Source organism: Condylura cristata, unplaced genomic scaffold (assembly GCF_000260355.1).
Source record: "Condylura cristata isolate star-nosed mole 26May11 unplaced genomic scaffold, ConCri1.0 scaffold00018, whole genome shotgun sequence".
Lineage (NCBI taxonomy): Eukaryota > Metazoa > Chordata > Mammalia > Eulipotyphla > Talpidae > Condylura > Condylura cristata.
This window is the reverse complement of record NW_004567119.1, coordinates 34,186,982-34,214,069: the sequence shown is the minus strand read 5'-3', so window position 1 is coordinate 34,214,069 and position 27,088 is coordinate 34,186,982. Positions and strand designations below refer to the sequence as shown.

Below are 27,088 nucleotides of genomic sequence, written 5' to 3'. Positions count from 1 at the left end.
CTTCCCTCCCCCATGCAGCCGTCACTGCCCCCGAGGACGCTGAGGGAGAGCAGGCGGGTGACTGCTGGCTAACCAACCTGGCTAAGCAGGAGGTTGCCTGGAGCTTCAGCTCGGCTTAGTGGTGGGCTCACCTGGATCTGTACCGTGTCCTTCTTGGGGCGATACCCATAGTACTCCTCCTGGCGCTTCATGAACTTCCGGAAGTGCTCCTGGATGAGGAATGTGGCATAGAACTTCCCCACAGTCACCTCATCATCTGCAGAAAACCCAACAAGGGATGTCCTGATGGTCAGCAGGGCTCTGTCACCGCTCAGAGTGGGAGCCAGGACTGGCCACTGCAGGCCACCCCTTTTCTAGCTTCATGGACCCATGGCTAGTTTCCATCCTGAGGCTGGTGGTTGCCCATGGGGCCCAACCAAGGTTTTAGGGAGAGGCTGGGCCATTTTCAGATGCCCACAGGGCATCTTGGAGAAGGTTCTTGTCCTTGCCTCAGCTGCCGCTGGACTCTAGTCTCCCAAAGCAACACCCACCTCCGATTGGCGGGATGACCTGGTCTAGGAGCTTCATGCTGGTTCTCTTCCAGATCTTCTTGATGATGGCCCTCAGCTCCTCGTTGGCCTGCTCAAAGTTACCTGGGGACAAGGGACAGGCAGGAGCAGTTCTGAAATCTCCCGACCATGCCAAGTACACTTGACAAAGCCACCTAGTACACTCAAGCTCCTCCTCACACATTGGCTGAGTCTTCCATTGTGCTGGGCACCGGAGATGGGGGAGGGCACCTTGTACACAGGGCAGTGCAGCCCTCGAGTCTCATACTCATTCCCCACAGGCCATGGCTCTAGTGCCCAGAGGGGCTGATGTTAAGGTGTCATCTCCTCCCTTCTTGCCCATACCCCCAAGACTTCAAAGCTGCACATCCTAGGATATGTTCAAAGACCCCTGGCGGCCTTCCTGCTGGGTTAACTTGGCTCCTCCCTGACCCTGGCCGCTGCCTCCTCACCTCTCTGGCCTCCCAAGGACCTGCCTGGAGCTGCCTCATGCCTGCAGCAGCCCTGATTACATGCAAGATGGCTCTGCATGAGGGTCAGGCGCAATACTGAGGCCCTGGCTCCTGCCTCTGTTGCCCCAGGTCTGTCTTCCCAGGAGGTAGGGGCCTGTAGATTTAGTGGAGCTGAGCATGGACTCCACCAGCTGCCTGGTGTAGCTCCTCTATCTGCACCCAGAGTTGAATATCAGGGTGCTTCGACCACTGTGCCGACACTGCCACTTTCCCTGACCCGTACCACCTCACCCCTGCACTGACCTGTGCCAACTTGTCCCTGTGCCGACACTGCCAGTTACCTGACCAGTGCCACCTTACCCCGGGACTGTCACTTTCCTGACAGTCATGTGGAAACATATGTTTGCCCTGTTGAGAACACTTGGGCTCCCTCTAAGCACTGAGGGACATGAGGATTCTGTGGGTATAGTGTGGGGTCCTCCCTCTTCTTTTCCGTGACCCCTGACCCCAAACTTTAGCACTGAGATTCTTGCAGAATCTCCAGAACAGTTCCCTGAGAGAAGAAGGCACACTTCAGAGCCCTCACCTTCCGTCTTGATCTTCAGTGCCGTGCGGACCAGGGCAAAGAGAGTGGCGTTGAAGGTGACGGTGCCATCGCTGTTCAGCGGCATGTTCATGCCCACCAGGCGCTGTGCAGAGAAGGCGGAGCTCATGTAAGCAGGTGTCTCCACCCAGTGTATGGGCTGGAGGGCCCAGGCCATTGAGGCTGGGGGTTCAGGCTGGCCAGCAGGAGCTCCATGAGCCGGTGGGAAGGTGAGCTGGAGGGCTCTGTTGGAACATGAGGCCCTCAAGAGAATCTCTGATTCTTCCCAGCTTCCCTGCCCTCACCCCCTTTTCCTGTCCTGGGGACGCCTTTTCTGGCAGCTCTGGTTACCTTACATGCCACCCGGTGGGGGCAGAATTTCCCAAAGCCCAGAGGGGGCTGGATCCTCCTCAGCAGGGTCACCACATCCAGGTGTTTGATTCTGCCCCTGTGGAAGGACACCCCTGCTGTATGCCTGGCAGCCACACCCAGGCCTACTTCCCTGCTCAGAGAATGGGCTAAGGGAAAGAGAGCCAGGGGCCAGAGGGATGCTTCTTGATTTTCCAACCACATTCAGAAAGTAGAAGCCCAACTCCCTTTTTAAAGAAACAATGTTTGGGTTCACCACTACCCACCGCGAAGAATGGGCTTCCTTTTGTTTTGGCAAAGAGAGGCCAATATGTCCTCAGATGTGGAATCTGGAGCTCATGATCCCCATGGCAGAGCCCTCCTTGGTTTTGGATCAAGATTATTAGGTACCCTTGGGTTGCATTAATAGAAGTAGAAGGTATAGGTCAAGAGAGGTAGAAGCCTACTTGCAGAGATGGGTATGGAGCTGGAAACCACATTTTCAGTGGGGCCATAAAATCCCGCAGAATGGGTATAAAGCAGCAGACAAAGGGAAGACCAAAGCGAGAGGCCTGAGAAAAATCCATTTTGGAGGACCCTATTGATTCCCACTTTTATTCTGATGGACTAATGTGAAACAGAGTCAATAATATTTCCTGGGGACAGAGTTAGAACTCTTGCATGGCTGCTGGAAGCAGATAGGTCTGGGTGTCTGTGATGTGAGCACATTAGTCAGCTGCTGAGGGCACAGGATGGGCCTGAGTTGGACCTTGGCTCCGTTGCTTATATGCTGTATGCCCAAGAGCTAGGTATTAAACCTCTCTGCACCTCAGGTTCCTCGTCCGGGAGACTGAGACCTTTGTCAGCTATTGCAAGGGTGACACAAGGTGAAGCGTGTGATGCCAGCACAGTGCCTGACATGGGGAAACAGTCACCAAATATGAATTTGTTAACCCTTTGGGAAGAATAGAGAGCGGGGCTTCCCAGGCTTTAGCGTCATACAGACACCTGCGAGCCAGGCTAACAGAGACTGTGCTGTCTGCAGTGGGGCTGGGGCTGGGGTTGGGGCTCTGTGTTTCATCAGTCTGGGCAGCTGCTACCACATTCTGCATAGCCGAGGCCAGAGTGCCTGTGAGGCAGTGTGTTCCCTGCTTCTAGAAAAGCCCGATCAGAAGCTGGGTGGCCGTTCCCCCGTAAGGTCAAAGGGGTTCTGCTGTGTGATCTACCCCATTCTTGAAAAATGTGAACCCTCTGATTTGGGACTTTGGATAAATGATGGGGGAAGATTCCCACTCTCTGATTAAAATGGGGGGACCTTAGTGACATGGGGCTGGGGTCTAATAGGGCAGGATGGACTGGTGGGCGATGGCCCCACACAGAGGCTGTGTTGGACTCACGTGGCCTCCGGGTCGTACTCTGCCCAGATGGCCTTGAACTCATCCAGGTGATGGGGGCCCAGGATGGACCAGTCCCGCGTGAGGTAGTCAAAGTTGTCCATGATGACAGCCACAAAGAGGTTGATGATCTGCAAGCAGATACCAAGAATTCCCAACATCAAAAGACAAGTGACGCCAGGCCAGGGTAGGGGGCTGGAGGTGCCCATGGGGTGCCCATGGGGTGTGGGCTGCAGAGCTTCCCCTCTCTGGGCACAGTGTTCCAGCCTGTCTGAGTGACCTCCCTCCCTCCTCCAATCCTGTCCCCCTTGGCACTTTTGCTCAGGCAGGGCCCTCTTGGGAGTTCACTGCATCTCAGCTCCCCATCACATCTATTCCCTGTGTAGGAGTGCTTCTGGGTGCTTTTTCCTGTTCTAGCGGGGCCCCTAAAGATGTTACACATAATGGCATGTGTCCTCATAGGAAGGGACCTCCCATGAAGCCAGCTTCCCCTCACTATCCCTTGGAGGAGAAAGTGACCCTCTGTGAGGAGTCTGAGGCTTTGGAAACAGAGACCTTGGTGGGGGTGGGTCCCCTGGGATTAGAAGTACCCTTAGGTACCCCTATTATGTCTTGCCTTTCCTGCACATAGTGGGGCCCTTTGAAGGGCAAGGCTCATTTGTGCACAGACTCCTCTCATGCCTAAGGACCAGACTGCCTTTTTTTTTTTTTTTAAAGATGTATTTATTTATGCATACAAAACTCTCTGGTGAGAGGCTTCACCAGAGACAGAGTGGGGAGCAGAACAGGCAGATGGATGAAATACACTGCTAAAGGGAGCAGCGGGTGGGTCAGGAGAGGTCTGCCGCGCTATGTGGGTCACTTCTGGGGCCGGGGATCGAAGTGGCACTGAAGCAGCTGAGGCTAGCTTGCAGTGTTGCGCCCTAACCCACTGGGCCATCAGCGTGGCCCCACGTCTTATTTGGATTTCTAGGTTCTGCTCTGGGCCCAGGGACACTCCAGATCCTCAGTCATGAGGGATTCCAGGAAAGAAACAAGGCTGGAGGAGCGAGGTCCCTGGCCTTCCACATGGCAGCAACCCGGCTCTCCAACTTCTTGCTTCTAATCCCAAGGGACCCACCTAAGGTCCCTGTTTCCAAAGCCTCAGCCCCCTCACAGTGGGCGACTTTCTCCTCCAAGGAATAGCGAGGGGCAGCAGGCTTTATGGGAAGTCCCTTCCTATGAGGACACATGCCATTCTGTTCTGCTTGCCTACTGACAGAACTAACATCTTTAGGGGCCCCGCTAGAGCAGGAAAAAGCACCTAGAAACCAAGTTACAGCCCAAGTGACTTCAGCCTCCCCTGTCCCTGTGATGACAGCTCTGGAGAGACAGAGGTTGTGGGGAGGGGGAGCAGTCAGTCCCGCCTCAGGGCCCAGCCGGGCCGCTCACCAGGAAGGCGCAGAGCATGTAGAAGCTGATGAAGTAGTAGTAGGCGAAGCCGGTGCCACACGTGTACTCCTCACCCGGGGCGTAGTCCGACTCAGGGTCGCACAGCTTGCCATAGCTACAGGCCAGGAGGATCTCCTGCCACGCCTCACCTGTCGCGCACCTGGGCGAGAGAGGCTCCTGTTGGCCCAGTCACTATTGAGGGGCCCCTCCGGCCCCGGTGGCCTGGTGGGTGCAGGGAGGGAGGCTGACCAGGGCTGTCCCTCTAGAAGTAGGAGGTCAGACCCCCAGATTCTTGGAGCAGCTGGGCATGAGGTGGGCCTCAGTTTCCCCACTATGCTGTAATCCCCATTGCTCTATCCGTCATGGGGTGCAACAAGCAGGACCTAAACTACAGAACAGGGATTTCTTGACTGGAGGGAACAACTATTATCAGTGATGTGAGTCACTGGTGGGGACAGCGAAGGAGCCCTGTGCAGACCCGGATCCCTGAGCAATCTCCACTCTGCTGGAGGGAAACATGATGGTGGGATGGTGGACACATGGTGGTGTCCTGTGATGCGGGGTGAGGTTGGGAGGCTCCATCTGTCTCATGCCAGCAGGACCGGCTCTCGTATCCGTGAAGCTGGTGCAAAATGAAGATATGGGGCCCCTCGTGCCAAAAGGATTAAACGGGGGGCCCTGGCTACCCAGCAGCGAGCACAGAGCCTTCCAGAGCCGAGCCAGACAGGTCAGCCAAGTGCCAGGCCTCCCTCGTGGACCCACGGGGAACATAGCAGGGGTCCCCAGTGGGAGTAGTGCAGGCCCCCCCACCGGGGCAGGGATGGCAGGAAACCTGCCTGAAGAGCAGCAGCACAGCCTGCGGGAAGGTCTGGAAGTTGTTGTTGCGGTTTATCTGGGTCCCGTCCACCAGGGCGATCTTTCCGAACATCTGCCAATGACAAGGGAGCCTTGCTCGGCACTGGGCACACGCTTGCCCTCAGCTAGGCTCCTGCTGCCCCCTCCCACCTGCCTGCTCCCCACTTGCACCCCGGCCTCCTCAAACCCCTTCACTCGGGCCCTATCTGGCCTGAAGCCAAACCAATCTGACTTCCTCTCAAGTCAGAGTGAGTGGCTCTGTTTTCTGATAGCAAAGGGCTCGCCATGGAGGGGAAGTCCTGGGGAGGACAACAGAGACTGCCTCTCCCAGGGGCCTTAGAGAAGCCTTGGGTCCCTGCTGTCCATTGGCAGATGAAGGCCCTCCCGCCCTCCTGGACTGCTTCTGCCTGACCAGCACTGCCACCATCTGCGGACTAGCTGTATAACCAACTTCTGGTAAACCCCGGGGTGCCAGTGTGACCGCAGCAGGGACGGTGAGGGTCCAGCCTGCATGCTGGGCACCTCCCCAGCGCCCACTGCCTCCATCTAAGTTGGCCAGGCCACCCTGAGTCATGGCCTGCGTCCTCTCACCTGCATGCCGATGACAGCATAGATGAAGAAGAGCATCACTATGAGCAGAGCCACGTAGGGCAGGGCCTGGGGGAAGAAGAGGGTCAGGGCCATTGCCCGTCGCATGTCTTGCCACCCTGCCTGCTCTCCAGGGCCCCGAGACCCCCAGAGTGCCACCCTGGGCTGGCAGATGTCCCCAGCAGCCTCTCCAGGTCAGTGCAGTGACTGGGGAGGGGGCCATGAGTAGACCGGGCCTGGCTGGATGGGCGGGCAGAAGCCGCACCTGGAAGGACTTGATGAACGTCCACAGCAGCGTGCGCACGCCCTCGGCCCGGCTCAGCAGCTTGATCAGCCTCATGACCCGGAACAGGCGGAAGAAGGCGCTGGAGATGCGGGCACTCTCGTCTGGATCCTGCGGGGCAGCAGCCCCAGAGGTCAGTTGGGAGCAGCACCCCAGCAGGCGAGGGGGCAGGCAGAGCAGTAGGGGCAAGAATGGGAGTGACGTCCATGGAGGGGACGGGTTCTGGCTGTGACCAGGGGTCTTGTCCAGCCAGGATGGGATGATGGTCATGGAGCACCAAGAGGTGTCCAGGGCCTGCTCTCAGGAGCTGTAGCAGGGATTCCACCAGGGTGGATCCAGCTGCCTGCCCTTTGGGGCCTCCTGTCTCATGTCACCTCCTCAAGCCACCAGGAAGCTGAGGCCCCAGAGCGCTCCCCGGGCCTCCCCAGGGCCGCCCCCTGCAAAGGCTCCCTAGGGCTCAGCTGCTCTGCTGCTGTCCACTCACATGGCTGCTCCCCACCACCCGCCCTGCCCTCGCTGTTTGGAAGCCAGGCCAGACTCTGCCGCTGTGCCAGCCTTTGACACCAGGATAACTCTGGAAGGGGAGAGCCCCCACCCAGCTTCCTGTGTCCCCAGAGGCCTTGTGCCAGTCAACTGTGACCAAATTCCTGCAGCACGGTCCCCTCGGGATGTTCCCCTCACAGAGAGGATGCCAGAAAGGCCCCTCGCCCCACTCCAAAGCCAGTCTACCCATGCACATTCTGCTACAGAGCCCCCCACCCTAACTCAGAGCCTGCGGGGGGCCTCTGGGAGGGGCCTGAGTGCTGATCACCCCATGCAGTGCAAGTGGCCAGGCCTAAGCATGCGCTGCAGGGCAGAGAGAGCGCTGGCGGGCGGGCAGGCGGGCGGGGTGCCGGGCAGGCCCATGCAGCCTGGAATTACAACGTTCCCGCAGCCTCCACCCAGGCAATACAGTCCCCCGCTGGAGGCCAGGAAAGTCTGTGGAGAGAAGAGACGAGGGGCGGGGTGTGGGGAGAGAGGAGGAGGGACACATGGGAGGGCGGTGAGGAGAGGGGGCAGAAAGGACAGACACACAGAAGAATTAGAGAAAAAAGGTAGAGGCAGGGCATGGGGACCCCAAGTGGCTGCCAGTGGGGGCAGGGAGTGGGCAGGGCTGAGGATGAAGCTTCGGGAACAGTAAGGCCACAGAATGGGACAAGGGACAGGAAGAAGAGGGAAGACCAGACACGGAGAAGTCCCTTCTCTTTCTGAAAGGTGTCTGCTGAAGGGGTTCGCGGGTTCCCCTGCGTGGCTGGTTCTGTGAGGCTGGGGTCACTGGAGAGGGCACGGTGGGAAGTACTGGCTCCCAGTGGGTGTGGGCCACACCCCTCTCTCCCTGAGTGCAGGGTGCCAGCCAGCTCCCTGTGCCACTCAGGCCCTTTAAGAAGTCCCATCTTCCAGGGCAAAGGTCCTCTAGGGGAGCCTGAGACCCCCACAGCAGACACCTCTCTGCCCCCTGCTTGGTCAGGCGCAGGCTGCCATGTCAGAGGCCTGGCTCCTGGAGAGCAGGTGTTGGGGTGTGGACGCATGTCTTCCTATGTACTGAGAGCCCCCCACTGCTACCCCCCCACCCCCGCACCCTCCTTGGGCCTCATTTCATGAGGAGGGCCTGTTCTAGAGTGCAAGGTCAGGGAACATCATTGTTTCATCTTCCAAACAGTTGAGGGAAGTCTGGTTCCCAGACTGGTTTTTCACCAAACAACTTTTTTTGAGCAGATTTTCCCAGGAACACTGTTTTTCAACCCTGCTTGCACCTGCTTGTGTCACATGGAGATCTTAAAAATAAATGTGACCCGAAAAAGTTGGCTTTGGGAGGATCAGCCTGGCTTTGGAGGGTCAAAGGCACCCCAGGTGACTGTTACCTACTGATGGGTGGCCACCAGCCACATGTGGCTATTTGAATTGCAGTGAAATTAGACCAAGTGAGCAATCCTATTCTCCAGTTGCACAAGCCACGTTTCCGTGGCCTTGAGACACGTGTGGCTTAGTGGCTACTGTGCTGGACAGAGTGGAACATTTCTGTCCTTTCACGAAGTCCCCACAGACAGGGTCACCCTACTTTCAGCAATAGAAATCTTATAATGACTTGAAGCCAACTTGTAGGTAGGAAATATGTTTCTCTTAAAAATCAACCAATGACCTCTGGGGTCTTAAAAATCAACCTGTGACCCTCTACCATAAAGGGGCTGGGGGCCCTTTCATCCAGGCTCCCCAGCTCAGCCCAAACTGCAAGAAGTAACTGCCTTTCATTTGCTGTTTATTCTGACTGCTTAGAGTCCTTCTGATCTCGCATGATTAAAATGCTGCTTTGGGCCCTCCCTGGTGGCGCAGCGGGTTAAAGCACAGCACTGAGAATCTAAAGCCGCTTCCGCATGAGTTCAATTCCCGCCTGCCCCGGAGGTGACCACATGGCGTGGCAGACCTCTCCTGACCGCCTGCTGCTCCCCTCAGCAGTGTACTTCGACAGTCTGCCTGTTCTGCTCCCCACTCTGTCTCTGGTGAAGCCTCTGGCCTGTACCCCAGTTCTGTATGCACAAATAAATAAATCTTTAAAAAAAAAAATGCTGCTTTGGAGCCTCAGGGCCTTGGGAATGCTACTTCCCAGCAAAATCTGAGTGGATAGAAATTTGCGTGCGCGCACACACACACACACATTTGCCCATATCCGCCTCCAGCTAACACTGTCCCTTGGGTTTTGGGCAGACGGATGGTCTGTCACTGTCTGTTCTGTGCAATGGGGTGAGCAGGATTCCTGACCCTGCCCCCCACGCCCCAAAGCCAATGTGGCAGCCAAGTTCCCAGAAGGTGCTGCTCCCAGCCAGGGCTCAGCCCTCAGAGTCTCAGGCAAGGGCTCCTTGCAGACTCCTCTTCATCAGCTGCAAACGGGTTCCAGTGTCACCCTCCCTCCCACCTCCCTCCCCCCATGAGGTTGACCCACCCTGGGCTGGCAGAGTCTAAGGTACTTAGTGCTGCGCAGTGTGCAAAGTACAGGAGACCTGCACCTGGATGAGATCCTGGCCTTGGGGCTTGTCCCCGGTTGCCCCCCCCCCCCAACTGGGATCCGTCACAGCCATGGGGGGAGGTGCTGGGAAAGATGAGCAAGTGTCTCCTCCCCTGAGCCTCCCATTCCCAGCCCCGCGTGGCATGGCAGGGACTGAGGCAGAGGGAAGATGTCTCAGGACCTCTAGCTTCAGACACTTAGTGAAGTCGACCCTGGACAGCTTGACCTCTTTGGCTGAGACCTCCACCCTGCCTTCTCTCACTTCCCCTGGCAGACCCAGTCCTGCCCGTTTACCACCCTGGCTGGTCCCCTCCATCCACTTCCTGGCCCAAGCTTGGGGCCATTCCCCACCTCTCCAGTGGGGCCCCAGGGCCTACATCTCAACAACACCCTTGCCCTCTAGGACACTGCCCAGTGTGCTGGAGCCCTGGCCACCTCATTGCTGGCTGTTCCCCTCTTGTCCAAGGCTTCTGGGCTGCCAGACATGACTCCAGGATGAGACCCAGCTGACACGGCCCACCCAGCCCTGCCTGTGGCTGGTGGCACCCCATCCCCCTCCTGGACACTATTCTACTCAGGAGCCGTCGCTAAGGAGTCCCAGCGCAGCTCACACCACCACCTCCCTTTCCCGAGAAGCCCCTGCCCCGTGCGCCACACGTGGCCCTGCTGGGCACGCGAGAGCCCTCCATGGCCAGCCCCTTCTCTGTCCTGATGGCTGGTCCTGCCTCATCTCTAGGTGCTAAACACTGGAATGTCCAAGGGCTCAGCCTTGGAAATTTTCTCCCTAAATACCTCCCCTGAGGTCAGCCCATCCGTCCCTAAAACTTCAAATGAGTCTCAGATTTATAGCTCGAGCCTGGCCTAGCCTCAGAACCCCTGACTCACAAATCCAAACCGCTGTGGCTCCGATGCGGAGCCCTCGTAAATCTGGACGCCTCCTTGTGCCGTGTCCACAGCAGGGCGTTCGATACCGGCCCCCACCCGTGCCTCTGGCGCCACCACACTGCAGGCGGCTGTCCGCTGGACAGAGCAGATCTGACAGGGTGTGGCCCCTGCAGTCAGCCTTGCTTCCTCTCCCCCCACCCAAGTCAAGTCCATAAACAAAACCTATCAGCTCAAGCTTCCACAACAACCCAGATGCCGGCCACTTCTCACCATCTGTGCAGCGAGCACCTACCTTTTCTCATTTAGATTGTTGAAATAGCTTCCTGTCTGCTCCTCCTGAACAGCCCTGTGCACCCACAGCTGTTTCTCAACTCTGTAGTCAGAATGATCGTTTGAGAACTAAAGTCAAACCAGATTTAAACCTTCCAGAGGGCTCCCATCTCTCAGAATAAAGCCCAAGATTGTAGCCACGGCCTTTGACAACGAGACTTTTCCATCCTCAGACTCAGCACAAATACTCCTACTGCAGGGCCTTTGCATGCGTGCTTTTCTCTCCCTGCAACACTCTGGATTACACCACCTCCAGGAAGTCTCCCTGACTAGTCCCAAAGGTGATCTTGCCCTTCCAGGACAGCTCTTGCTGTGACAGGCTGGCACACTCCCTATGTCTCCCTAGGGTCTGAGTTACCTGTATGCTCTGCAGGGTTGTAGCCCCCAGGGGCAGAAGCCACCACTTTTCATTTCTACCTTTGGAACTACCCCAGAAACAGCTCCATCTGCCTGACACTCACATCAATCTCACTGAGGATGACATCAATGATGCTGCCGATGACAATCAAGAAGTCAAACACATTCCAGGGGTCTCCAAAATAGCCCTGGGGAGGAAAAGGACAGGTGCTGAGTTGCTGGTGGCCAGGCGTTCTGGTGGCCAGCAGAGGGCAGTGGTCTGCTCAAGGTAACCTGGAGCCCTTGGGCCAGGCCTAGGTAGGGTGAACAAGGCTCCGCTCCCCACTGGGGCGCCAGGGAGCCTGTCCACTCTGCAACCTCTCTCCCTTCAGCTCTTTATTTCCCTTCCTCCAGAGCATAAAGTGGTTGAAGGGGAGAGGGAAAGAATCTGGGGTCCTGGTCCTCATCAGGGAGCCTTTCATCCTTCCCTCCTTGAAATCTGGGGCTGGACAGTGCAGATCTAACAGGATGTGGCTGGGACAGAACTTGGGGACCAAAGGAACAGCAAGATACTTCCCACCCCTTGCACCCTCTTGCAGCCTGAATACCTGGCCTGCCCTGTCTGTATCTGCAGGTAAGTGTGGGCAAGGGATTAGGGGCCGAAATGCTGGCTGAGGCCTTTCAGGAGGAGGCTGTGGGCAGGCCCCACCCCACCTGGCCCCACCTGCTCATCTTGCCCTGGAACCCCCACACTCACCTTGGCCTTGAATGCCATGAGCTTGAGGACCATCTCTAAAGTGAAGATGATGGTGAAGGCCACATTGAGGATGTCCGAGATGTGGTTCATCTGCTCTGACTGGTTGTAGTGCTGTGGAGGGCACAGGAGAGGGGCTGGGTGGTGGGGCTGGCCCAGCCTCTCCCTGGGTGCCCCCCCTTCCTGAGGCTTTCCTAAGCACAAAGCAAAAGTCTACTTAGCAATTCCTTGAATTCTACATCTAATGGATATTGCTACCCCCTCAAACAGGGGACACAGGAGGAGAGCTGCTCCAGCCCCACATTCTGCTGTGGGGGCAGAGCTCATTTACCTCCCTGTTCTGGGGTGACAGGGCAGGAGGTCTGCTAGGCAGGACTCTGGGTCGGGCTCTGCAAGTCCTTTGGGCACAGGACTAGGAGAGAGAACTCAGGGCTGGCATGAGCAACTCCTGGCGGGAGCTGGACTGTCTGCTGTCACCCAGGATGGTGAGGCCATTCAGAGCCAACACCTGATCACCACCCAGGCCTCCTTTCACCTATCCCCTTATAAGGATTCTCTTGCCCCCTTTCAGAAAACTGATGAAATGAAAATCCCACTCGTCCCGCAAAAGCTAGTTGAGAAGGATCTGGCTGCCTCCACCCACCCTGTCTTGTTGGGGCCACCCGGTTCTGCTGCCTGGCTGGTATCCATCACTAGAGATCTCCTGCCTGGCCTGGGCCTGTGTCCAGAAGCTCCTCCGTCACCTGGCCACGTGTGCAGGTGTGGCGGCACGTGCCCATGGCTTCCCGGCCAGGGACCCTAGCCATGCGATCCTGTTCTCCCGGGCTGTGAAGGATCAGTTCCTTAAGGAAGGTGGGTGGCCACGGCACCAGTCCTGACATTGTCCATAAAGGAGAGTGCCGGAGTCCCGAGAGATACCTGTTCTAACTCCATTTCTCCTGGGCCTGGAGCCAAATGCCAGCTAACTTAGCCATCCAGATTTGCAGCAGCAGAAGACAAAGAGAAAGCACTTTCTGTGTCCTCTGCTGCGGGCCTCTTGCAGCGCCCTCGGCGAGGCCTGGGTCAGCTCATTCTGAGCTCTGCACCGCACCTCCCTCTCAGTGCCAGTGCTTAGGACAAGTGTCTCAGAACCCTGCCCTGCCCAGGACCCTGGCACCGGCACTGCTCCCTGGAGAGCCTCACCTGCATGCCCAGGCAGATGGTGTTGAGCATGATGAGGGCGAACATCAGGTATTCGAAGTAGGAGGAGGTGACGATGTACCATACCTGGTACTGGTAGGGGTTTTTGGGGATGTAGCACCTCAGTGGGCGGGCCTTCAGGGCATACTGCACACACTGGCGCTGAGATGGCACACACAGGGTGGGTCAGCACCCAGCGCCAACCTCCTGCCCCCTTCCACACCCACATCCCATCCTGGGCCTCTAGAGACCCTGCATTCTGAGCAAGCTGGGATCTGGGCCATTTAGGAGAGCAGTCCCATTGGGCCCAGGCTCCTCTGGAGCCATTACAAGGCCGTCCTAACAGCTCCAGCCCAGCAGGGGCCTGTCCCGGGCATGGTAAGGACTCACAAGACTCTGCCCCCCCGACTTGTATTGTCTACGGATGGAGGTGGGGCAGAGTGGATGGATATTTGGCCTAGGTATCAAATGAAGGCTTGGGGTCCCCCCAGTCCTAGGGCCCAGGCCAGCAGGGATATGTGGGGCTCTGCTAGCTATCTCCAGCTGGAGGCCCAGGCACCTGGTTCTTGTCCAGCTCACAGTTCTTGTATTCAGTCTCTCCCTGCTCCTGGAAGGTGACGATGACGAAGCCCACAAAGATGTTCATCATGAAGAAGGCGATGAGGATGATGTAGATGATAAAGAAGATGGCCATCTCCACGCGGTTGTTGTAGATGGGGCCCATGTCCTCTGCGTGTGAATCTATGGCCTTGTACAGAAGCCTGGGGGCGGGCAGAGATGGGAGGGTGGGCTGGGCTGATGCGGCAGCGAGCCAGGCAGGGAAGGTGGCCTCTGTCCCACCCGCCAGGGGTGCCAGGGAGCTTGTGAACAGCCAGGTGATGGCAGAGAGGTTAGGAAAGATAGGAACAGATCCTGGAAAGGGTCTGCCTTTTCATGCCCATCTCTCCTTAGTCTATCAGTAGGACTCCCCATGTGAGCAGAGAGGGTTTGGGGTGAATCTCATCTGGGGCCCTTGGTCAGGCTCCCTTTGAGTAACCCGTCTACCCCCAGTTCTACAAGCCATTGGAGGTGGTGGGGTTTGTGAGTGCCTGCCACGGGCCTGGGGGAGCAGTGGGGGTGGCCCCTACTGGTCTGTGCTGGCCCCAGCCCCACCCTCACTCACTGAGGCCACCCCTCAAAAGTGGAGACTGTGAAGAGCGACATCATGGCTGAGAACACGTTGTCGAAGTGGAAGTCGTTGTGAACCCACTCGCGTCGACGCAGCTGTATCTGCGTGGGGTCCCCGTCCTTGTACACGTAGTAATAGCCCCTGCGGTGGGGGTGGGGGGGCAGTCACTTCATGTGCATGGGGCTGTCTCCACCCCACTATTAATAAGCCTCCCCACCATTCAGTGCCTGGCAGCGTGTCCTCTGGGCCCTGGGCAATGGGTGCACTGGGGACGTGAATGTCAACCCAGGATAAAAGGGGCCCTACGGGCCTTTCTGTCCCACAGTTACCCAAGGAAAGGGGCCTCTGAACATCCCGGGTTCCAGCCTGAGGGGTCCCGCTGCCGCCCATCTGGCGGCCCTGCACCATAGCTCACAGAGCCTGGCACACCTGCACTCCTCTTCTGTCATCTTGGATAAGTCGTTGCAGCTGAAGAACTTCCCCTGCACCCAGGAAAGGGGAGACACGTTGTGGAACAGGTTGGAAAAGCGCGGCAAGGTGTGGCCATGAGGCAGGAGAAGGGGAGTCAGGGTATTTGGAAGGAGGAAACTGTCCTCTTCCCCTGAGAGGCGGGCCCCCGAGAATCTTTCTCCTTCCCCGTCCCCCATCCCTCAGCCAGCCCATGGCCTTCCCCACCGGGCCCAGAGGCTGCCAGACCCAAGACAGATTCACTGAGCACCCAGGCTGGGCCTGGGCAAGGAATCATGACTGAACCTGGGCCCCCACTCTGCCTTGCCCCCCACTGCTGCAGGAGGTCATCCTGGGGCTCCCCATTCAGAGCAGGGTTACCCCACTCCCACCTCCTTCCTCCTGCAGGGGGTGGTTGTGGGGCAGGAGCACAGGACAGAGCATGGCCTTGTGATGACAGTGTGACTGGGAGTCGACAGGAGGCCGCACCCCTCACCCCAGGGCCTGAGTAGGTGTACGCTGTGCTCCCCCAGACTGAGCTCAGCCAGACCAATTTCCTCTTTTTTCTACATCACGTAGAGGGCACCTACAGATTCAGTATGAACTAAGGGTGCCCATGACAGGTCTTAATGTGTCCAAATTGAGCTGGGCTGGTTCCCTTCAAGGCTCAGAGAGGAAGAAAGTCTTAGGCACGGAGCCAGCCGGGAGCAGGGGAAGGCTGCTTCCCGCCTTCCTCACAAACCACCCTAGATGGCTGTGGGGGCAAGGGGAAGGGGGGGGCAGACATGGGAGAAGTGGGAGGGGAGGGTGCGGGGAGGTAGGGGGACACAGCTGCCACCAGGAAGGCTTCAGGGCTGCTGAAACCTAACACCCCGTTTATTGTGGAAAGCAAGCTAGCCTCTGGCTTGCAGATGTCACGTTTCCACAACGTGGTGCCAAGAAGGCTGGCAAGGGACGTTTGCTGTTATCTGGGTGGGTCGGAACTGGGGTCTTGATGAGAGACTAAAACGCAGGGGGACTGCCTGCTTTGCCCCCAGACTGGCAGAGGAGGAGGCAGGCGACAGGGGTGAGGGAGCAGCCCAGGAGGAGCCAGGAGGAGAAGGCCACACGCAGCTCCTCACCCTAGCACCCTGCGCCCCCACCTGAGCGCTAGCAAGGCCCTGGCAGATGTTCCCTCCATGCTGGATGAATGGATACTTATAAGATGACGATGTTGCACCCCTAAGTCTGACTGTGGTCATACTTTTATGCATTTAAAAGCTCATGCTTTGGGGGCAGGAGTAGGTTGCCCCTCCAGTTGGGAAAGGGGGCCACCAGATGTCAGAGGGTCTTGCAGAAGATAGGCAAGTCAGAGGCACGGGAAGTCCGCTGCCTGGGATGGGCGCCCGTATGGGGCTGGGTCCCAGAGCAGCTGAGAACAGCTCTCCCAGGAAGGCGAGGACAGAGTGAGGCAGCTCCTGGCAAAACCACTGACTCTCTATCGGGAAGGCCCTGGTAGCTGCCAGACACACCTGGGAGCCTAGGTACAGGAGCCCAGCTGAGTGATGGGGCAGCTGAGGGGGCTGAGCTGGGAGCAGGGTTTAGATAGGTCAGGAAGGATGGGGGGAGGGGTCAAGGGTCACAATGGGGAGGGGTGATGCAGTCCCCCCCCCACACACACACGGTTCTTGGGGAGAAGCCCAGAAGCAAACAGACAGCGGACGCAGCGGCACAGAGGCCACCGGACAGAGCATCAGCTAGGACACTGCATAGACCCAATGCAGCTTCACCCCCAAACCGTGCTCCTTGCACTTGGTGGGGTGGGGGGGAACAGACCCTCTCCTGCCTGATTCACCATTGCTGGGCTTCGGGAAGTGGGCTCACCTTGAAGAGCTGGACGCCAATGCAGGCGAACATGAACTGTAGGAAGGTGGTGACCAGGACAATATTCCCGATAGTGCTGATGGCCACGAACATACACTGCACCACGTGCTGCAGGGAGGGGAGGCATGTGGAACCAAGATGGGGCCCCACAAGAGCAAGCTTTACTGCCTCTCGCTAGTTGCAGGCTGGGACATGTGGGAGTGGACGCCTCAGCCCCACCTTTAATTGTTGCTGGCAAAAGGGAGCAGCTGGTGCCTGGGCTGAGAGGTCCAGGGCTGGGGCTTCGTCAGGGCCTCTCCTCCCCACACCCCCCTCCCCGCCCCCTGGTCACTCACCTTCAGCCCTTTGGCTCTGTTGATGGCCCGGAGGGGCCGGAGCACCCTCAGCACCCTCAGGATTTTCACCACCGAGATGGCACTGGACCTGGAGGCCGCGGCAGGGGGTGCAGGGGCTAGGGTGGCTGACTCCTGCTGCCCCCACCTCCAGCTCCTCTCCTCCTGGGCACACCGCTGTCTCTTGCCTCCCTGCTCCTGAGAGTGTCCTGCACAGGAGGAAGCTGCCTCCTGCTAACTGGACCCGTGTTCTGGTCCATGAGTCACATCCAGTGACTCTAGGGGGACCCCAGGCTCTCTCTCCCAGCTGACTAGGAGCCGGGGCTGACTGCCCCCACGAGGCAGCTGGGGTCTGCTTCTCAGGTCTTTAGGACCTGGCTCTGACACCCAAGCGACCCCTGTCCCCAGCAATGGCCTGAGAGGGGCCCACAGCAGACAGTGGATGACGCCTGCTTTGGGGCCCTGGTATGGAGCCGGGGGCCCACGGCCAGGGCCAGCCCTGTCATTGCTCACTCGAGGCCCATGGAGATGAGGGACACAGCCACCACCAGCAGGTCCAGGATGTTGAAGTAGTTGCGGCAGAAGGAGCCTTTGTGCAGGAAGGCACCATAGGTCGTCATCTGGGGAGAGATGACAGCCCCACAGGTAGGGCTTCTTGAGGGCCATTCGCCTCCGTCCGCTCAGGAAGAGCATTATCAAGGCAAGCAGCCTGCCATCCCCCCGCCCCCCCCAGCTCCCGTGGGCCCCCGAGAGCCCTTCCCAGCCGCTGCTGTGTTCTTGAAGCCTGAGAGCCACTCTCAGCAGCTCTGCCAGACTGGACATGGCTCTTTCTTCTTCCCCATGAGCCAAGGGAGGGGCAGCCCGGCCGTCCTCTCTGCTACAGAACTTAATAACATTCCTACTTCTACCAGAAGCTTCCCCAGAAGTCACCTCTGTGCTAAGGATGGCTGGACGTCACCAGGCTCCATCCCTTCTCTTCCCTCTGCACCCCTTCCCAGCCCCCACTCCACCCCCAGTTTCTTTACTTCTCAGTTTCTTTCATCTTTTTTCTAATAACCTCTAGTAATCTTTGTACGAACACATTATGTTCTTCACGTCTGGTAGGTTGAAGCTTTTCATGGCATTCAAGGCTCTGTGCAATTTTATGTCAACTCTTTCCCAGCTGCTGACTCTAGGACTCTCCTGCATGTGTATCCCAGCCCCAGAGGGGCCACTCTCTCCTCTGAGCAGATCCTGACCAGGTACTTATCATTGTTCTGGACTCCTGGACTGCCCTTGCTAGCTCTCCCTAATGAAGTCCTGTCCAATTTCAAGGTTTAATGTTAATGTCACCACCTCCAGGAAGTCCTCCTGGACTTCCAGGAAGCCACCATCTCTCTTTGCTCAATGCCTTTACTATCTGAGGCTTGAGGAAGGCACTGTCCTGATTTAATACAACAGCGTGGTCCTCTGCAGCTTCCCTACTCCCTCCTGGCTTGTGGACTTGAAGGCAGAGGCTATGGGGTCACAGTCACAGATTCCCCCTCTGCCCTCCTTTCTACTAGGGTGTCCAGCTCAAGAATGGATGAGCAGAGATGTGCTGTGATAACGAGTGTCTGGGGCACAACAGGGCAGAGTTGCCTGAGACCCAACCCAGGGTGACAGTCACATCTCTGGGGACCCTAGAAAGAGCAAGATTCCTAGGCACAGGAAACAAAGGTCTCAGAACAAACCACAAACCTAGTTGTGCCTTCAACATGGAAGAAGAATGCCTGCAGCTTTGAAGCATCTGATGCTTTCCCGAGAGGGCTGGCGGGCCCAGCCATGCCCCTGTTCACTGGCTCTCCCAGCTTAGGAGCTAAAACCCTGTCTAGTCTCCTGGGTCCTGAGAGACTTTCCTGTTTCTCCTTGGCTTCTTCTTGCTTTCCTTTTCCCCTAAGATCCAGGACCTGAATGAGTGCAGTGTGTGCAAGTCGGAGCCACAGCAGGTCTGGATCCTGACATGGGGTCACTCCTCGCCCAGACTATTCCATACCCCTTACTCGCCTTGAGGACAATCTCCACCGTGAAGACTGAGGTGAAGGCAATGTCAAAGTATCCAAGGATCTGGAGACAAGGCAGCGGAGGGAGAAGCAGGGAGAGGAAGGGCAGAGAGCAATGACATCACCCCACCATCCCTACATGCATCACCACCACCACCACCCCATACCCATCACCACCACCACCGTCAACATCACAGAAACCAGGTAACAAGAGGCTGTCTGTGATGCTTCAAGGACTTAAAACTCTAGGAAATTCTCAGGCTAAAGCCACATAGAGCAGACAGATGGATCTAGGCACCAGCGAGGTGTGCGGGCGCTGAGCCTTGGAGAGGGAGGGCGTGCTGAGGCGGCAGAGGACGGGTCTGCCAGCACCTGATTCCTCACAGACTCCGCCCGGATGGGGTCCTCGGCGGCCAGGGCGGCACTGCTGAGCAGGATGAAGAGCAGGATGAAGTTGGTGAACCAGGTGGCATTGACGATGCGGTGACACAGGACGCGGATCCTGCAGGGTCGGGGGCTGTGAGCACAGGCGCTCAGGCCTCACCGGCCTCCCTCTGCTGGGGACATGGGCACTGGGCCCCCAGCTCAGCGCAGAGAGGTGAACTACAAGCTGTACCGGGGTGGCCTGCTGGCTGGATATGCAGGGGCCTGGCCCCACATTCCATCCCCTCAACTCTCAACCGGGTGTCCCAATTTCCCACCACCACCCCACAGTTTCCCCACCAACACATGTGGGCTGTCCCCCACCCCCAAGGCAGACAGAGGGGCCCCCACGAAGGCTACACCCCACATATTTGGGAAAGGTGTAAAACTGAAGCCAGTAAGAACTACGACTCCCCCAGTTCTCAATCTCTCGACTATCAGAAAATGCTCTTGGAAAGCAACCAGTATGCTCAGCCCCCCAGTATAGGGAGCTGGTGGGGTCACCGAGAGCAGCATTTTTAACAGGGCCCGTGATCTGAAGCTCTGGGAAGGAGTTAGGTCCCGAGAACCAGGAGACAGAGGTCTTTCCAGAGTAGGGTCCTCTCTGAGTGCCCTGCCCCTCAATCCCTCTGTGCACAGCAGTCAAGGGGCCACCCACTTATTGGTGGGGCTGAAGATGAAGAAGGAGCTGGCTTCGGGAATGGGCACAGCCTTCTCCTTCAGCTGTAGCTCAGCCAGTGGTCGTGGCCGGGGGCTCAGCGGGATCTCAGGCTCATCTTCTTCATCATCCCCTGAGGGAAGTGGAAACAGGAGAGAAATTGGGCTTCTGTGCTCTGAACCCAACCAGGACTCCCCAGCAACCAGCAGGCAAAAGGGGGTGCCAGGCCAGCCCAGGGCATGAGGATGTCAGTACAGTCCAGCTCCTGCTCTCCCTTCCCTGCAGTGAGTAGTCTTGAAACTGTTAGGGGCAGGGGAGGCAAGCCCAGAATCTTCTAGAACGGGCCAGAGTCAGCCTAGGATCTTCACTGTTGTATCTTCTGTCTCACAGCTGTGACACTCTCTCAAATGTTCGTGAGCTTGTGGGGTGCATGGGATACCTGCTTCAGAGCAGACCTGAGTTCTGGCCCTGCCTGTGCCCCTACCTTGCTGTACCAGGCAGTTTGAGCTTCCCGATTCAGGAAATTAGCGAGGTGGGTAGGAAACACATTAAAATCATGGATTCGGAGGTCCTCCCCTGGGCTAGGGTTCTAAAACTAGTATTTCAGAGAGAGACTGCCAACATAAAAAAAAAATCTATTTCTTGAGGTCTACCCAGGCCCCCTACGGTGGCAGCTGCTAGGGTAGATGCAGGTAGAGGAGGGAGAAGTGGACCCACAGGCCCACAGGCTGGGTCTCATGACTTTGAGGGGGGCTTACAACTGCAGTTTGCAGCGGGATCCAAAGATCAGGCAGGAGAAGGAAGGAAATTGGGGTGTCCCTTGTGGGCAAGCACTTGCCAAGTCCCTCGGTTGCCTCACCCCGCAGCCCCCATCCCAATCCTGCTGGCCCCTGGTGGCCCTCTGGGCAGCCAGGAGCCCTGGGCTCTGTTCTCACCATCTTGGCATGTGTGAAACAGCTCAGAATGAGCCATTCCAGCCATGCGTTCATTTCTGTCAGATACTTGGAGAAACACACCCGTCTTACCCGGACCAGCTCCATTCTCCCCATACTACCCTTGGTGAAAATCCATGTTTTCATCCCATTTATTGAGTGCCTGCTCGTGCCAAACACTGTGCCATTTGGGGCACAAAAAGTCTCCCTGGAGCTTTGAATCGGGAGGGTAGACAGGTGCCAACCAGCCGATTCACAACTGCTCACGAAACAGCACCAGTGACCCAGGACTCTGCGGGGCCTGGGAGGCGTTTTGGGGGGAGCCCAGAGCTGCAGGGCACCTCGGCTCATCAGCGGCCTTTCTCACTGAGCCCCGTCTGATTCTGCCCCCTGACGTGTTCTGTCTGTGCAGCGGTGGGCAGGCTTTCTGCTGCAGCCACCTGTTCCTTGTGTTTGCGAGATGCTGACTCATGGCAGAGACTAGGCCATCCTTCCTCTCACGGGCCCTCGTCACCTTCTTTTAAGATTCCCCAGGTACCCCTGCGCTGCTGGTCTGCATGGTGCCTACAATGGCACAGCCCCGGGCTGCTGGACACCGGACGGCCAGGAACGTGCCAGCTCCTGCACCACGTGGGTGGACTCACCTTACCTGTTCCACACGGCTGCCCTGGAAGACTCTACCCATAAGTCCTCAGCATGGAAGCATAGCGTGGTCCCCCGGCTTGTTTAATTAATGACAGTAAAATGGTGGCCTTTTCTATTGCATGCATTCTAGAGAGAGGCCGGCTGGCGGATCATTTATACAACTGGCTGCAGAAGGGAAGTCTCTGTCCTGATGTCATGGGGGGAGCCAGGTAGGGGACACAAAAGCATGGATCCCTGGGGGAAACTCAACCCCAGCACCCCTCCCCCAGGACCCCAGCACCCGCACCTGGGAAGTCAGCCGAGGGGTAGGGGTCCTTCACCTCGTTCACATTTGATTCAAACTCATCGATTTTCAGCTGCAGGAAGGAACAGAATGAAGATGAAGAAAGCCAGAGCCGCAGTTTCTACTTGCTGAGCCATCGCTGGGGGCGGCAGTGTCAGCACCCTCCCGACAGCCTGAGGATGGGTAATGGTAGGGTCAGCCCTGTTTACAGGGGAGAAACCAGACCCAGAAAGGTGAGGCCATGTGCCCAAAGTCACCCCTGGACGAAGCCAGGACCCAGCTATTGGCACTCTCCCCTTTTGGCTCTGCAGGGTGCCAGCTGCTTGGGGCCCAGCTCTCTTGCCCTTTGACCTCTGCTTCCTCAGCCTCCATAAGGATTGGACAGAGCCGGGGGAACACACAGGTGGGGAGCCAGTCGAGGCCACTTCTTGGATAGTATTGAGGCCCTTGCTGGGGGTGGGGAGCTGGGACTCTGAGGAAACTGGTGCTCAGCTTGGGGTGTCTGTGCAGCTCAGGACAATGACCTCTTGCAGGAACGGAAACCACTGCAGCAACCTGGCATGGGGGTCGAGGAGATGCCCTCACCAGGTAGAGAACCACTCTCCCAGCCCCAACCCGCCCTGCCAGCACCCTAGGGCACAGGGCTGAGCCAGCGACCTTTCAGTGTATTCTCCCCTTCCTGCCTCTGAACCCCCCCAACCTGACAGGCCTACCTTGGCGGTGGTGGGGATGTTCTCGCCCTTGGGTTTCTGTTCCAGCTTCCTGGCCATCACTGACTTCTCCTCCTCCGACTTGTCTGGGAGACCCCTGAGTTGGAAGACCAAGAAAGCCCAAAGTGGAGGCCCAGCTAGAAATTGCTTGGGTTCTGCTTATAATGCAAACACCCTGAAGAGACCGTGAACCAAGGATACAGGAGCTGTAGGGAGGACGGGCTGCCCGGTGGAATGACACAGGCCCGGGCCAGCCTCTCTTCTGTGACCAGGGGCCTCAGCTGGACCCCATGCTCAGTGCTCGGCAAGCAGGTGGAAAGGGGTTTTGCTCCTGGGTCATGAAGAATGTGCAGCGTAGCATGGCTGCTTGGTTTGGCCCATGATGGGGCTCAGTTCTCTGGAAATGTCTCTGTAGAGTCAGGACTGCTGATCTCCCTCTCTCTCTTCCATCTTGCTTCTGCCAGGAGGGGCCAGCATCCCCATAGGTGCTGGACGAGCAGGTCTTCATCTTCAGCCACTCAGGGCAGCTCCTGGCACTGGCTTGGAGCTGGGGAGGGTCAGAGGACCACAGTGCCCTGCAGACTTCCTGAGCCCGAGCCAGCATTGAAGGAGATCCTCAGGTAGCTCAATTATTATGAAGCTTGAGAACTCTGTCTAGAAGACTGTGCCTGCTTCACTCCACAGCGAGATCCCAGATGAGAGGTAAGTACCAGGCTCATGGATGGATACCCCAGAAGTCAGCCTTCCCCTAGGGACACCTCCCAGGACTTCAGGCAGGACCAGATGGCGAGTGTTGGGAGCTGCCCCATCCTGGGCATGGACCCCACACATCAGGCTGGAGCTGGGACTGCACCCTTGGGTGCTCATTCCAGGTCCCTCCGGCCTGAGGACTTCACACTCACTTGGACAGCTTCCTGCGCTTCCTCTCCTCGGCCTTGGCCTTCTGGGCAGAAGTGAGGCTCTCCGCCTCAGCCAGGTTGTCCACAGCGATGGCCAGGAAGACGTTGAGCAGGATATCTGAGGGCCTTTGCTAAGGAGCCTGGGGTCGTGGTCAATGGGAAGCCCCTGGAGTCAGAGTCCTGCCCTGCTGTGCGCTGGCACCTCCGAGCCTGCCCCGGGTGGCGTCATTGGTGCTCCTCTCCCCATGGGAGGACATGAGCCCAGGGACATAGACAGAGCCCTCAGGGCCTGTCCGCAGAGGGTGCTCAGGAAATACCCTGGCCTTTGACTAGTCCACTTCTGTTCCAGTGGGTGAAGCACAGTGAGCAGGAATCAGTACAGAAGCGCTCAGGACCAGTTCTCCCCTTCCCCCACCCCACCCTGCCACCCCCATCAAATTCCGGGTGCAGGATGAGGGCCCTGGGCACTGCCAGCTCGCTCTGCCATCTCCTGGAGCTCCAACTGCCGGCCTCCTGGTTCTTCCCCAATAACATTTGGCCCAGGTTCCCCCTGCCACCTTCACTGCCAGCTCTCTCTGCCATCTCCTGGAGCTCCAACTGCCAAGCTCCCGGTTCTTCCCCATGAACCTTTGGCCCAGGTTCCCCCTGCCACCTTCACTGCTCATTGGCCCCCCTCCTGCGCCAGGCTTGCTAGCTTCCCTGGACCACCCTGTGGTTCTCTAGCCTTCTCAGAGGAAGGGATAGACCCACCATCACACCTGCATCTGTTATGTATATACGACGTCCTACCCCTTGCCCTCACAGGCCCCCGTGAGCCTCGGACAGACCCCTCCAGCCAGAAGAGATCTGGCTGCCCTGAGAGTGGGCACCCCACCAACCAAGATCCTCTCTGGACACTCCCTGAGCTCTTTCCTGCACCCTGTTCCCAAGGGGATACAGTTGCCACAGATGAACAGGATGATGAAATAAATGCACACGAGCACTCCGGGGTAGGACGGGCCGCCGTAGGCCATGATCCCGTTGTACATCACGGAGGTCCAGTCCTCCCCTGTCAGGACCTGGGCGGGGAGGGAGGAGGGGACATAGAGGGTTGCTTGAGTCTCCTGCTAGGACTACAGTGTCCAAAGCCCCCTTCCCACTTGGCTGGTCCCCCCCCTACCTTCCTCTCCACATCCACACTAAGACGAGAGGGCCCCTTCTCCTCCTAGGGCTTCCTCCAGGGCGGAGAGACTGCTTCCATGCACTCTGTTCCCAAAGCTCAGGCTTAACTCCACTGACCCCATCCAGGCCGCCCGTCACCCTAGCCGACACCTCAAGTGCTTGGAAAGACATCGGGGCTGGTTAGCAGTGAGGTGCATAAGCCAGGGAGGGTGAAGCCATGTGCAGGTCAACCGGTTATCACACACTGCCCTTCCTGTGGTTAAGTCAGAAGCTACTAGCTGGAACAGAGGGGTGCTTTCCTCTGCTCTACACCGAGGGAGAGCCTCAGGGGGCCTGTGGGCCTGAAAGCCTTTCTGGGACTCACAGCCAAGCTCCCTTGGGTGGTTTCTAGTGAATGTTGCTGAGCGAGAAATGGTTTGTGTTTCTCCAGGGCTTTCGTTGCTTGGGGCGGGACAGCTCACCTTGCGTGACCCTGAGCTCAGAAATATGAGCAGCTTGGTCCTAACACTAACTATGGCCCTGCAGTAAGCCAGCAGTCTGCTGAGCCCCAGGGACAGACAAATAGGACAACTGGGCATTGTGACTAGTCTCAGGAGGAATCAGATAAGCAATGGTGACAAGGCAGAGAAACACAGCTGATAAGGAAGCCTGAGCTCAGACCAGTCAATCAGAGGAGGCTTCCTGGAGGAGGTGATGCCCGTCCTGATCGCGAGGGTGGAGAAGTGGGATTCAGCAGCCAAACACACCTACCTGGAAGACACTGATGAGGGCCTGCGGGAAGGTGTCAAAGTTGCTGCGCCGTTCCTCAGTGTCCTCAAAGTCGTACCTGCCCCCGAAGAGCTGCATGCCCAGCAGGGCAAAGATGACGATGAAGAGGAAGAGCAGCAGCAGCAGGGAGGCAATGGAGCGGACAGAGTTGAGCAGGGAAGCCACCAGGTTGCTTAGTGACGTCCAGTATCTGAAGGATGAGGATGAAGGGGAAAGAGGCCGTCTGTGCTCGTGAGGCCTGGGTGGGTGTGGGGCGGGGAGCCTCGGGGCTGAGGGAAGCAGCAGGGAAGGGCTTCCGGGGCTGGACGGCCCTGGACTCATGGCTTCTGGCCCACTTTTCCCTCTGTTCAGAGACCTGTGTCCCTCAGTCACCTCACACTCATTAGTAGCTCTGCTCTGCAGCTTCTAGGACCCCTGAAAGTAAAGACCCCTTCCCTTTGTGCCCCCTCGCCCCTGGGCCTGATAGCGTGCCCAGAGGTGGGTGCTCAGTAAATGCTCAGGCCCATGCACACATGCACACGTCGCCACCCGCCTCTCCCCTCCGCTGCTCCCTCTGGTCCTGTCTCCTCCTCACCCCACCTCCTTCCTCCTGCTCGCCTTTCCTCCCCTCCCCGCTCCTTTCTCTTCCTCTTTCCCCCTTTCCCACACCTGTCCTCCCTGCCCTGCCATAGGACAGTGTTAAGAGACAAGGCAAAACTAAAAGAGGGGGAAAACAAAGTGGGAGGGAGCCAGGGTCCCCATGAACCTGCACCCCACAGGGTGTGCCTGGAAAACAAAGAGGCGTGGTACAGTTTCTTTAGGGAAGGGAGGGTCAGGGCCCCCCACCCAAGTGAACCTGCACCCCACGGGGTGCATGGGCACCCGCTCACTTGGTGATCTTGAAGAGCCGGAGCAGGCGGATGCAACGCAGCACAGAGATGCCCAACGGGTTCATGGCGCCTGACTCCACCAGCAGGATCTCCAGGACACCGCTGCACACCACGAAGCAGTCGAAGCGGTTGAAGACTGACATGAAGTACTGGCGCAGGCCCAGCCCGTACATCTTCATCAGCATCTCCACGGTGAAGAGCGACAGCAGCACCCGGTTGGCAACATCTATAGGGCGGCAGCCCAAGCCTCATCGCCTGCCTGCCAGTCTCGGCACTGGCTGAGCCCTCCACCCTGACCCCCACGCTGCCCCGGCACCATCCTTGGTACCCTCAAGGTCTGGCCACACCTGGTGATGGCAGGCCGTTGCAGGAGCACTAGTGTCTGAGAAGCTAGACCAGACTACATTTAGCAGGCTTAGGTACAAGCGCTTTCATGAGCCCGCTCGATGACTTGATTGTCATCATTTTCCCACTACAGCCCATCATTCTGCTATTATAGGGCAACCCAGCGTGAACTGGGTTGCATTGGCTCTGACACTATATGAAGTGTTCCAACCAGGCCAACTAAAAATGGCTGCTTGGTTAGTCCACCCTGTGCTTTTACGCAAAAATAGAAAAATAGTTAAAAGGTAGCTTGACTTTGTACATAATTTGTACATTGTTGGGTTAAGTTGGGATCAAGGTTCAGAGAACTTGTTTTTAGAAACATTTACCCAGTTTTTTTTAAAAGAATTTTGCTTGTATCTGTTACTTGTGTGTGTGTGTGTGTATGAATATATACCAGTTTTTTTCTCTTCACCTATACTGATGGACTATTTCCAGTAATGACCGCCATACTGGGCATTCATGAACACTGCTGGTGACTGCTGCTTCTTTTGCATAAGTGGAAACCTGACGTGGACT

General features: G+C 57.5%; 1 protein-coding gene across 1 annotated transcript in view; it reads right to left on the bottom strand.

Annotated features, from left to right (window-relative positions):
• Positions 1 to 27,088, bottom strand: part of CACNA1S (calcium channel, voltage-dependent, L type, alpha 1S subunit) — a 56,679-nt gene that overhangs the window by 5,338 nt on the left and 24,253 nt on the right. The window contains exons 11-38 of the mRNA XM_004685249.2: positions 26,186 to 26,411; positions 25,299 to 25,506; positions 24,325 to 24,445; positions 23,391 to 23,505; positions 22,492 to 22,585; positions 21,782 to 21,851; positions 19,919 to 20,051; positions 19,210 to 19,339; positions 18,842 to 18,901; positions 17,330 to 17,436; positions 16,820 to 16,907; positions 16,485 to 16,592; positions 14,604 to 14,656; positions 14,169 to 14,315; positions 13,566 to 13,767; positions 13,010 to 13,168; positions 11,831 to 11,941; positions 11,199 to 11,282; positions 7,404 to 7,460; positions 6,465 to 6,593; positions 6,203 to 6,268; positions 5,593 to 5,684; positions 4,757 to 4,916; positions 3,329 to 3,456; positions 1,935 to 2,031; positions 1,587 to 1,689; positions 531 to 632; positions 132 to 256 (exon numbers count right to left, since the gene is read on the bottom strand). Coding sequence (XP_004685306.1) covers positions 132 to 256; positions 531 to 632; positions 1,587 to 1,689; positions 1,935 to 2,031; positions 3,329 to 3,456; positions 4,757 to 4,916; positions 5,593 to 5,684; positions 6,203 to 6,268; positions 6,465 to 6,593; positions 7,404 to 7,460; positions 11,199 to 11,282; positions 11,831 to 11,941; positions 13,010 to 13,168; positions 13,566 to 13,767; positions 14,169 to 14,315; positions 14,604 to 14,656; positions 16,485 to 16,592; positions 16,820 to 16,907; positions 17,330 to 17,436; positions 18,842 to 18,901; positions 19,210 to 19,339; positions 19,919 to 20,051; positions 21,782 to 21,851; positions 22,492 to 22,585; positions 23,391 to 23,505; positions 24,325 to 24,445; positions 25,299 to 25,506; positions 26,186 to 26,411 — 3,275 coding nt within the window. The remainder of the gene's footprint in view (positions 1 to 131; positions 257 to 530; positions 633 to 1,586; positions 1,690 to 1,934; positions 2,032 to 3,328; positions 3,457 to 4,756; positions 4,917 to 5,592; positions 5,685 to 6,202; positions 6,269 to 6,464; positions 6,594 to 7,403; positions 7,461 to 11,198; positions 11,283 to 11,830; positions 11,942 to 13,009; positions 13,169 to 13,565; positions 13,768 to 14,168; positions 14,316 to 14,603; positions 14,657 to 16,484; positions 16,593 to 16,819; positions 16,908 to 17,329; positions 17,437 to 18,841; positions 18,902 to 19,209; positions 19,340 to 19,918; positions 20,052 to 21,781; positions 21,852 to 22,491; positions 22,586 to 23,390; positions 23,506 to 24,324; positions 24,446 to 25,298; positions 25,507 to 26,185; positions 26,412 to 27,088) is intronic.